Source organism: Passer montanus, unplaced genomic scaffold (genome assembly GCF_014805655.1).
Source record: "Passer montanus isolate IOZ18808 unplaced genomic scaffold, ASM1480565v1 scaffold36, whole genome shotgun sequence".
In the NCBI taxonomy this organism is placed as follows: Eukaryota; Metazoa; Chordata; class Aves; order Passeriformes; family Passeridae; genus Passer; species Passer montanus.
Genome location: NW_024368374.1, coordinates 830,270 through 842,349, shown reverse-complemented (window position 1 = coordinate 842,349; position 12,080 = coordinate 830,270). Strand labels below are relative to the sequence as shown.

Below are 12,080 nucleotides of genomic sequence, written 5' to 3'. Positions count from 1 at the left end.
AATTACCAAAAAATACTTTTGCTTTCAGAAAGTTGATAGCATTTCCTTAGCATTCCAAGATAAACACAAGTTTATACAATCAAACTTGTATTATCAGCCAGTCAAACTCAAATTTCTTAATAATGCTTTCCATCCAATTAAATTCTGCTAAAGAAATAGAAACAGATGATTTAAGTCACACTAGGATTGATAGACATAAATCTCACTGCACTTCAGCCCCCAGTTACACACAAAAGTATTTCAGCAAGAAGTTTGTATAGCACTGAAGTCATAACAGCTGATCTTTAGATGATGACGAAATATTACTTCCTAGCCAAATTCAAAGCCTTTGTAAAATTATGTATTTTAAGAAAAAATATTATTACCAACAAAAGAATAGTACAGGCAGTGAAATAGCTAACTTCAAGAGCAAGAAAAAAAAATCTGGTTTGTTGTTAGATACAGAACCTCATCTCTGATCAAATTCCATAAACACTGTTAAACATGACACTGAATATACTTAAGGTGGTTTGAACAAGCATTAGTAAGTTTCACAAGCAAATGTTACTTTGTTAAACATGTTATTTTAAGCTAGCCATGCAGCCTAAGTAACTTTGATATTAAACATGCAATCACAGATATCTTAACTATACTGCATGTAGATTGGCACAATTACCTGTGTCAGGCTCATTTAGCTGTGATTACAGCATACTTCAAAGCCATCCATACATTTTTGCTACTTGTACTGATTACGTTACAGCTAATTACCAGTTCAGTGAGACTTTGCCAATTAACTAAATTATCCTCAAAGTTAAGATATTTTCTTGTATTAGTAAGGTTATTTTTATTGCATTAGCAGTACAGTTATTCGCTTAGCTCGGCCGAAGCAAAACTTAAGTTGTCTTACCACATCATCTGTCAGTGTCTTGATATTTAAGTGCTGTAAATCAAACAGGAAAGCAGTCATGTCAGAATTGTTCAGTTAAAAAAAAAAAGCTCAGTTATAGTTACTTATATTTAAAATCACATGCAAATTAAAGTGCTGAATCCTGACACTTGAAATGAAGCAAATTTCTTAGCAAGTTGTACCTTGCTGGTTTACAATGCACAGCAAAGTATGCAGATTTTAAAAACCTTCCATTTGATTCTCCAACAGAATATCAAGACTGTGAAACAAGCACAGCTTGAAACAAGTTGTGTTCTATTATATTTCATAACTAAGTTATGCTTTACAGCTAAATATACAGATGACCTGTGCAAAATCCAGCTACAAGACGTGTCTTCTCAAGATGGCTGTGGGGACACCAACAAGAAATCATCCAGAGATTTCAAACTCAAGAGAAGAACACAGAGCTCCTCAAGAGTTCAAAACTATCCATCAAGCTACAACACTCAAATTACTCACACTGTTGAATAGTCCCAAGTAATGCCTCTGAGTAATGCGAGCAGAACATGAACTTGTGAGCAGAAACTGAACTAAGCATTTAATAATAGTAGCATTCCAAAAAATCTATAGATCACTCAAAACAGCAGTTTCTGAACCAACATTTGCTCTCCACTGCATATTTACAAACACAGCAAGTGCTAGGATGTACAGTGTTACACAAAACCAAAGAGCAGCACAGCAGGGATCCCATGTATCGTTTTTATCAAGAGGCTGAGAATGGACTAAGCAGGAAAATGCCAAGAATGTGAAGTCACATACTTATTGGGGTAGACTCTTACCCCTCTCTTAGACTTCCCTCTCTGCCTAGTGTGCACAGCTTAGCAACAGCTACAGCAACTGTCAACAACTACATCCTAATTAACCAGATTTGGAAACTCTTCAGCAAGTCAACAATAATTGTCTATCACTCTCTACAATCTGAAAGGAGATTATAGCAAGGTGAGGGTCAGTCTCTTCTCTCAGTTAACAAGCAATAGGACAAGAGGAAATGGCCTCAAGTTCAACCACTGGAAGTTAGCTTGGATATTAGGAAAAATTAATTCACTAAAATGGTAGCCAAGCATTGGAGCAGGCTGCCCAGGGAAGTGTAGAATCAACATCCCTGGAAGTATTCAAAAGTCACGCAGAGACACTTGAGTGTGGCAGTGAAAGTGGTGGTTCTAGGTTAATGATGATGATCTAAGAGGCTTCCAACTTTAATAGTTCTATGATTGTGACTATTACTTCTGACATCTTCTCTGGCTCATCCCTCAGAATTAAAGAACAACATGTGTCAACAATGTTTGACAATAAGTCAAACATTATCACACAATAGCTCTAGTCTGAATAGTTTCAAGAAACTGAAGAAGAAGTGTCTGATGAATGGTTATGAAGTTAAAAATAAAAGACAAATGAGGTGCAAGGAAACAGTATTTAGTGACACACTACGATTTACTAACAAAAGAAACTGTTAAAAAAGTTGCTAGGTCACTACTGAACCTTCATGATAATTCCATTCCGTGTTCTAATAGGTGAGGATTTGTAATAAATGAAAACAACTATTCCAATCCAGCCAGAACACTGAAAATCTGTATCCCAGTCTTCTCACTGGTGTTCTCCTGCCACAGGGGTAGATCAGACTTTTGCTTCACACACTGCTATAGAACTGGGGTTTATTACTTGCTTTTCCCATTCTGCTAATTATCTGCAAAGACAGTAAAAGTGTAAACTGGTGTCATTTGCAAAAGCTCATGACTTTGCATTTAGCAAGGTTTGGTATAATACTTCTGTCCTTAAGTGAGCAAAGCTGCAAGAGAAAACACTAACATATGGTCTGACACTGCAACTAGATAGTGAAGAACATGAAAATTTATTCCTTTTTCATACAGATTACTTAAATCACTAAGCCTTAAGCAGTGCACAAATACCATAATGGAGCTCCTTTAACATGGCAGGAGATTACATAATCTGCTTAGAATGAAAACCACCTGCATTCTATGCTTTGAGTGGAAATTCAAGATCCATGTCAAACTCATGTACACACCATTAAAAAAATGCAGGAAAGCAACATCCAGTTCATTTCCACTTAAGAACAGATGTTGAATGTCTTGCAATTGCTCCATACAAGACACCATCAACATTCAGGTAACCAGGCAATTTCAGATTCAGGTTTTGTTCTTTGAAAAAGAAGTTAGTGGGATAGTTCAAGCCAGTGTTTTATTTTTCATTTAAGCTGTGAAATTCAATAGTGCAATTTACTATGATAACAAGTGAAAAGCTTCCCATCTGTATAGCAGAACACCTCACTGACCCAAGTCATCCGACTAATTAGTGAAAAAGACTATCACACAACCAATTAAGGACACCAAAACACTGTAACAAACCAATGGATGAAAATATTTCCATGCTATTCTGAGCCTTCCATGAACTCCTCCACAATAACAAAACTATTAATTTGAAAGAATAGGAGCTATGTACAAGTATTCCTCTGCTCTGTTTATCATGCAAAAAGTAGATATGCAAAACTGAAAAACAAATTATTGATATTTTAAGTATGCTGACATCATGTTTTCTGGTCAGAGATATACAAAAGCACTAAGAAATTAAAGAGTTAAACAGGACAGGTCAGAAGGAGATATTTGTCAGTTGCACCTACAGTTAGAAAAGCAGAAGTAACATCATTGCTTAGTCTTCAGCTATACTTTCATTAACTAAATTTTAAAATTGCAGTCCTCGGTGTACCTTAGTTTTTAGTCTAGGACATGGAGAAAGAGGTCATTTTGTTTTGCAATTTAATAGAAGCAGTTCACTTAAAGCTAAGTCAAATGAAAAAGAAATGCATAGGAATATCATTTTTGAAGGAAGCAAGCAATCTGACAGAACTACCCCTTATGGGAGATGATGTCCCTCAGGCATACTGTTAAATAACCAGTGTCATAAGACAGAGGATATACACACACATGCAGCATGTGGTACAGTGTTCTTGATGCAGTGGCAACACTCCAAGGATAGTGAGAGTCTTAAACAGAAACTGAAAGGTATAACAGGATACAAGAGCTGAGTTTCACAACACAAGCACAGAAACAAGATGACTGCTCCTGAGACAGAGTACTGTGTCTCTTGAAAAGGTCACACATGATGAAGACACATGTGAGGCAACCTTCATACCACTCAGCTAAAGGAATACAAATACTATTTGGCTATACTAATGTATAGCCAAATGTATGTATATAGCCAAATACTATTTGGCTTCATACACATTCACAGTAAAGAATACTTATGTCATACTTATGCCTGAAAACTAGGCAAGAAAACTGTACTCAATAGCATAAGGCCTATAGAGCAGGTATTTTTTATTCGATGCCAGGAGTGAGGGGGCTAGCTCCACCACAAACTCACTCTTCTGTTCTTTGCACAGTACAAGCTTTTATACTTTTTCTACTTAATGTGCACATTATATTTCCTAACTTTCACATTGTAACACATTTTCTAATTACATGAATACAAAAGCTCTTGTAGCACATACGTGGTTTCTGAAAGAGGTGGTCATCAGCCTCCTCGTGGTCGTTTTGGACGCAGGCTCAGAAATCTTCCTCAGGTGTGAACGTTTCACCTCTGTCTCTGCACATGCTCTATAAGCTTGTCTGCTCAAACAGCCAGTGGTTAGCTTTTTTGCAGTTAGCTTGTTCTGCTAAATTTGCTGATTTCTAAAAAGCTCTTCATTCACATACCCCGTTACAAAGTAACTCCTTTCCACATAGCTACAGCTTTTTGCATAGTTCAAGCATTATCTCGTTGCCTCGGCATCAAAAGAAAGGAAGGGAGGTGGGGCCAAACCAGGGAGGGTGGTGGGGTAACATTATCTTGTTGCCCAGGTACCAGTACACAAAATGATGATCTTATACTGCACATCCAAACAGCAGTACATACTTGAAGTTCATCTGCTAGATAGAATGTAGTAACTTGAGTGATTGTCTATATAATTACCCCAGTCAAGTCCAAGTAGAGACAGTGAAGCAAAGCAAAGCAATGACAAATCCTACTTAATTGGATCAACAGTACTAGTCTGATCTTTTGTGTCATTACATCTATTTCCCTGTCTTTACATATGCATATTTATGGATGCAATTCTCTCTAGGTGTGGCACAAGCAGTTCAGGCAAACAGGATCAGAATTCAGGAGAATGACATCTCACACAGGACTCTGATACTATGTCTTCAGCATTTTTTCCACCAGCACTACAGATCAGTGTGGCCTGGAACCAATGAAGACTAGCCTAGTACAATATCGAGTATAGTCTGTATCATCTAAGAGTTTTGGCACTCCAACAAAAGGGGCAGCACCTACATTCTCCACAAATGGTCTTTTCACCATGGCACAAGCACAAAAGGATGTCACTCATCTAATTTTCTGAATGAAAGCAGATAGTTTAAACACAGATTACTTGGTACTTAAACTCAGATCGTGCCTGGCAGGGATGGGCATTGTTAGTATGAAACAGAAAGATTAACAAAATATGATTTTTGATCATAAATGGAAGTAGAAAACAGACAAGCATAGGGCCATACACCCCTGCCAATATGAGAGGGGTTTTAGGCATGCAACATAACAGGATGTCAGGCAACTAAACAACAATTTCAACATGCATGTCCTCCACCACCTTGAAGTACTTCAATATACAAAAAAAAAAATTAAAAACCCACAGTCCAGATATTTTGTGATATTCATTTTGCATTTTTTACAGATGAAAACAAAGAAACAAACCTATTTATAACACCCCCTCTAAACCACCATGCACATATATAGGTTCTTTGATAAATTAAAAAGAGCTTCCAGCCTGCATGTAGCTATGAGAAAAAGATTAGAAAAAAAAGAGAGCTTAAGCAGGATGAGTTTTAGAAGAACCAGCTAACTTATGCCTGAACACTGAAACAAGCCAACGAAGACTAGTGATGTTCATATAATCACATAATCCCCTCTCCACCTTTGTAAATTCGAAAGTGAGCAAGAATGCATTGTCGTTAATATTATCACCAAAAAAAGATCCAACGCTAGCTGGTTTTTAACCCCAAAGGATATTCTCCAGCAGAAACGCAAGTAGAAGACCAAATCAAGGACTGAAGGAAACCTGTAGACTCAGAGAAAAGTTAATTGGATGATTACAGAAAACACTATCACTTTAGGATCTCCTTTGTAACAATAGTCCCTCAGTAATTTTGCTACCTCAGTCTGAAAATGCAATTTACAAACTGCACAGCATTTCTTGCTTTTAATTTACAATATACTACTTCAGCATTTAGATAATGGCTTTATCACACACTCTGTCTCTGCTGCTTGAAAAGCAGTCTGAAAAGCAATCAAGAGCAAAACTACCTTAACATGACAGGTTCTACACAGTGATATTCTTTAGGCATTGATGAGTTAAACTCAAAATTGGTGCTTACAGGTAAGATCATATAACAAAGTGCTAGAACACAGCACTAAAATTTAGTATCATAACCCACAGTGTTAATTCATCCCAACAAAAATAACAGCATGAAGAATTTACAATTTTACAAAGCTGCGATAAAGTGTTTGAGGTAACATCTGTTCAGCAATCATTTCTTTAAAAGACTAATTTAGATTCAAGGTCTTACACTGCAGCATAACTGCAGCAATAATTCAGTCACTTTGTAATTAAAGATATTGACACAGATTGGTCTTACCTTTCTACTCTATGCCAGAGAAATGGAAGTGCTTTTCCTCTTAACTACATCTTTCTTTGATTTATAGACACTGTTAAATGCAACTGTTAATTTGTCTATTTTTAACAGATTGGTGTAAACAAACCCTTCTTGACTCATAAATTTCGTAAAGAACTTAATCAAAACCATAACCTGAAAGTCACTGAAGTCAGGTCAGTGGTATACTGAAATTAATAGAAACACCTCTAATTTGAGGTAGAAACTGAAGTTGATCTTTTGAGGACCAGTGTCTACAATATGTAGTATCTGTAAAGTGCAGTTGGAAGTCACACAATATAGTGACATAATATAAGCCACATAACATTATATAATAAAAACACTGTAATATTTTCCAAACATTTCTAAGGTGGGGGGTGGGGAAGCAAGAAGAGCAAGGGGCAAACAATTGCTTTTTGCCCCACCCTGCCCTAGTAGATTTCAGAAGTTTCTTGCTCAGTCAATGTATACATAGAGAACAGGTGAAATATCTGCCATCCATCTGTAGATTTCCTCTTTTTACAAGGTCCTAAACCCCAAGTGGTTTAGGGACAAACTTTCAATAAAGTTGAAGTACCACAGTACCACAGAAATTTTTTTACCCTTTTAAAAGTCTCACTCCTCTAAAAACTTGGACCTGTTGAACAAAGTCATGCTGGTATGTGCTTCAAAATGAGCCATCACTCCTTCAAAAAAAGTATTTAAAATTATTCTGCAAAAGAACTGAGACAACTGAGGCTTAAAACTCATTCACTTCTGAGAAGCTAGTTTATTCAAAAGGAGTCTTTCAGGGCCTCATTTGACAGGGCTAAACAGTTATAGTGGCTGATTCCAATGCCTCTTTCTCCCCCCTCCACCCCTCATATACAGTGGGGTTTTAAAAATTATATTTTCTTCAATCAAAAACAGGATTTTCTTTAGAAAGGAGATAAAAGAGGAGGTGCATGTTAATGATGTCACCTTTGTCAATATGCAATCCAATTTCACCTCAAGGTTTGTCAGGGAATCAAATTATTTTTCAGATTAGCATATCTGCTATGACAGATCAATATGTTGCATTGACTGGAAGGGTCCAACCTGGAACTTATTTTCAAGCCTTGAACACTGAGAAATATTACACTCACATAATCTGTATTACTTGAGGTCAATAAATCTAACAGCTACTTTAATTTGACAAACGTACACAGATAGAAATAAAACTGAGGTAACATGAGGTATGGCACTCTAAGTACCCCAAACAGAGAAAAGGGCATAAACTAAATCTAAGACTGGATTGCAGAGAGCCCAAAGACACGAGAGCCAAGCTTTACACATTCATATACAAAACTAATTTAATTATTAAAATTACATTGAATATGTACTACAGAAAGAGTTAAATGCAAAGAAGTCAAGTTGGAAAATACCTCTAAGATCATGAAGTCCCAACCATAAACCAAACACTGCCAAGTCCATCACTAAACCCCATCCTTAAGTGCCACATCTACACATCTTTTCAACACCTTACAAGATGGTCACTCAATAAACACTGCCAAGTCCATCACTAAACCCCATCCTTAAGTGCCACATCTACACCTTACAAGATGGTCACTCAACCACTTCTCTGGGCAGCCTCTTCCAGTGCTTGACCACCTTTCAGTGAAGAAAGTTTACTTAATACCCAATCTAAAACTACCCTGGCACAACTTGAGGCCCTTTCCTCTTGTTCTGTCACTTGTTACTTAGGAGAGAACACTGACCTCCACCTCACTACAGCCTCCTTCCAGGCAGTTGTAAAGAGCAATAACGTCAGCCAGTGAGTTAATGGCACACCTAGAATACAATCCATGTTCAATCCATAATTCTTCAGTCCCTATCAACATCCAAGGATAAAATCTTTGCTTTAAGACATTATTTAAAGATGAAAAATAGGACTATCGTTAGGGTGAAATGCTTTTGAAAATTGCAGTTTGACAAAGCATTCTCATGAATTAAGGACATTCTCATCTATCCCTGCTTAAAGAGAAACTGGGATGGGGAACAGGAAGAGGCCAAAATAAAAAAATTATCAAAATCCACACCTACCTACAAGATTATTATATACTCTATAAAACGGAGTCAGAACCCCAAATTCAACCCCCTTTATTTTCTGTAGCTGTGACTTCAACACCATGACCTTAAAAAACCAGACAGCTGATATCTATATTGAAACATTATCAAAATCATCCTTGCATAGCCTGGGAAGCCTAGGCATATGCCCACCAAGCTCACCTGCACCAGAGAAAAGGCCTTCTTTCACTGAAAAGATGAGATTTCATCTAAGAAAAAAGCCTCAATGGCTTTTATTTCATATCTATCCACATTCTAGAAACTATTGTACTGCCATTTTAACACATGATTAGCAAAACTGAACATGATGGCAACACACTACTTCTGTTTTAGGACATAATTGTAGGAAAAAATGAAAACCATTTAACTGGGCAGTCAAAGTATTGCTAGCAAGTAAAACCTCTTGACCCAGAGCTCTTGTCAGTTGCAAACACACAAAAATCCATGACTCCCACGAAAGGAATCATCCAACCCTCAACTCATACAGCAACAACACTGTCCAATCTTTTACAGTGGCCAGACCAAACAGGTTTCTCCTCATAGATCATATACTAAAGCATGTCGTGAGAGATCGGGTGTCATGGAACATTTTGGGGTACATGTGAGTGGAGCAAGGGGCTAGCTGGGCCTTGCCTTGGTGAGGTGATGCCCTGCTCTGCACACACGCCCCACTCCTGGGGTATCCCAGCCCCACACTGGCTCCAATCCCTGGCACAGAGGAGGCAATGCTCCACACCTGGCCTCTGGAGCCCCTAACCCAGCTCCCCAGTGGCTAAACAAACAAAAGTCCCACCCTGGGGAAGGGCCCAGGAAAGCCAAGGGGTATTTAAAGCTGAACACAAGGCAAGCACATGTCTTCACCCCATCTTCTCTTGGAATTTCTATCAGCTGAGCACAGCTGGAACCCATAGCTGGTAGCTATGTATCCTTTTTATATCTTTTTTCTCTTCCTCTCCTTTTTCTTCTAATTCCCTCTTAGAATTTTTGAGTAACTTAAAATCAAAAGGGCTTAAAGTTTCCCAAGTTGAATGGGCTAAGTTAATGCTTTGAGATGTATTTTATGTTGATTGAATGTTGCACTAAACCTTTTGCCAAAGATCTTTGATTTTCTGAGGTTGCCAGTAAAGTTATTTTTGTTGTTTTGACCTCTTGAGAATATCTTGTTGCTGTTTCTCCTGTACATCTAACTCAGAACACAGGAACCATCATGAGCCCTTTCAAAAGCCTCACCAAGTAAGGGGCCATGTCACCTGCATGCCTAAAACACGTGTCCCCAGTGGATAGATACACAGCCACTTATGAAGCCAAGCAAATAGCTCTAGGTCACAGTTTCACACATGCCCATTCTTACATGCAGAAAAGGGCACGGGGACATGGTTCCAACAGCAGTCCCCGTGCCCTTTTAAGCCACAATACAAAAAGGTAACAGCAAATAGGAATATTCCAGGAGCAAGCTGTGACCTTCCAGAACAGGTCTGGCCAGCCTGTTTGATACTCCTTATTGGGTAACTTTCCTGAACCGTGCACAAGTGCCAGACACTCAAGCACAACAAGTCTGGCCAGCCTGTTTGATACTCCTTATTGGGTAACTTTTTTGAACCCGTGCACAAGTGCCAGACACTCAAGCACTGAACATTTCATAAATACATCTTAGAATCAAGAGTCTAATAATATAAGTTGTGGTGTCTCTTTTGTAATTATGTAACAAACACATTTTAGAACAGGTGGGATCAGGGACAGCTGAACAAAGATCAACATGCATCACCTAAATATGAGCACGGGGTGCATTTCCTCTGCATGTGGCAGATACAACCTCCTTTCAGGGAGTATCCAGATGGGTTCAGACCTTTCTCCCTGGCAACCAGCGACAGGATAAGAGGACACACCCCCAAACTACACCAGGGGATGTTTAGGCTGGACATAATGAGGAATTTCTTCACAGAAAGGGTGATTAGATATTGGAATGGCCTGCCCAGGGAGGTGGTGAAGTCACCATCCCTGAAAGTGTTTAAGGAAAGACTCAACACAGCACGTGGTGCCATGGCCTAGTTGACATGGTGGTGCTCAGTCATAAATGAGACTCGATGATTCCAGCAGTCTTTTCCAACCAACTGTTCTACAGTTGGGTTGTAGAGGCCTGTAAAACATATGTTGGTCCCAACTCTAATGCTTGGAATTTTCACCATGTCCAAACAAAATCTGGATATTTCTGGGTGCTTTGGTTAGAGCACATCTTGCAGACACATTATCTCGTGATAAGCCATCTTGAGTTTCCCAATTTCTCGGTGTGCTAGCCAAAAGCATGTAAAAGCAGGCCTATGGAAGAGAACTTTACTGTGTCCTTTAAATTTAAAGACTGTTTTTTTCACTGTAGAGTTTATATCACTAAAGTTAAAAAAAAAAAAAACCAAACAAAACAAACACAGAAATTCCCCAACAACAAAAAAACACAACAACAAAACAAACGCTGCAGAAGTAACACGGCGTATTATATCACTAAAGTTAAAAAAAAAACAAACAAACAAAACAAACACAGAAAAACCCCAACAACAAAAAAACACAACAACAAATCAAACGCCGCAGTCCTATCAGAAGTAACACGGCGTGAGAGCTGGAAGTCTGTTCTATTCCCCTTGCAACCATCGCTGTCACGCACCAAGTAAAGGCAATGAACCTTTGTGATCAAGGGCTCGGGAGAGACCTGAAAACTTGCTGCATCCTTTCACAGGGGCAAGCAAGAGGCGAGCTGGACCAGGCGGGATCAGCCTCCGAAGCCCGGCTGAACTTGACGGCGCCACGTATTCCCTCTCTGTGCCCCGGTCTCGGCGGGCCCCAGGCAGCGACTGGCCCCGGAGGGGATGGCGAGGAGGAGAAGGGGATGTCACCTCAGGCCCCACTCCTCGGGCAGCCCCGCCGCGGGACGGGCTCGTACTTACGAATTTGGGCTTCCTGCTGTCCGCCGCCTCCTCGGGGCCCCCGGCGCTCCCGGTCCCCGGCAGGCCCTTCCGACGGAGCCCCTTGTTCTCCCGCCCGCCGCGACCCGGCGGCGAGGACGGGGCGCAGTAACGCGGCCGCGGCGGCTCCATGGCCGCGCACGGGCGAGGAAGGGAGATGGGCAGGGGGGAGCGCTGCCCGCGATCGGGCCCAGGCCCGGCGGCCCCGGCCGAGCTGGGCGCCTGCGATTAGCGCGGCTTAGCTGGGCTCGGCCAGCAGGGCGCCGCGGGGGGAGGAGCGGGGAGCGGGGCTGAGCGCTAAAGCCGCGGCCTCACCGCAGCGCAGGGTTCAGCGAGGAGAAGCCCCTAATCCCGCCACGCCCGAGCCGCGCGCTCCCAACGGCCGCGGCTGGCGGAGCGCGGCAACGTCCCGCCGTC

The 12,080-nt window shown here is 40.3% G+C and overlaps 1 protein-coding gene across 1 annotated transcript in view; it reads right to left on the bottom strand.

Annotated features, from left to right (window-relative positions):
- Nucleotides 1–11,963, bottom strand: part of DIAPH3 (diaphanous related formin 3) — a 203,656-nt gene extending 191,693 nt beyond the window's left edge. Inside the window, exons 1-2 of the mRNA XM_039716686.1 lie at nucleotides 11,646–11,963; nucleotides 887–919 (exon numbers count right to left, since the gene is read on the bottom strand). Of these exons, the coding sequence (XP_039572620.1) occupies nucleotides 887–919; nucleotides 11,646–11,795 (183 nt within the window). The 5' untranslated portion in view covers nucleotides 11,796–11,963. The remainder of the gene's footprint in view (nucleotides 1–886; nucleotides 920–11,645) is intronic.
- Between the last annotated feature and the right edge of the window lie 117 nt (nucleotides 11,964–12,080).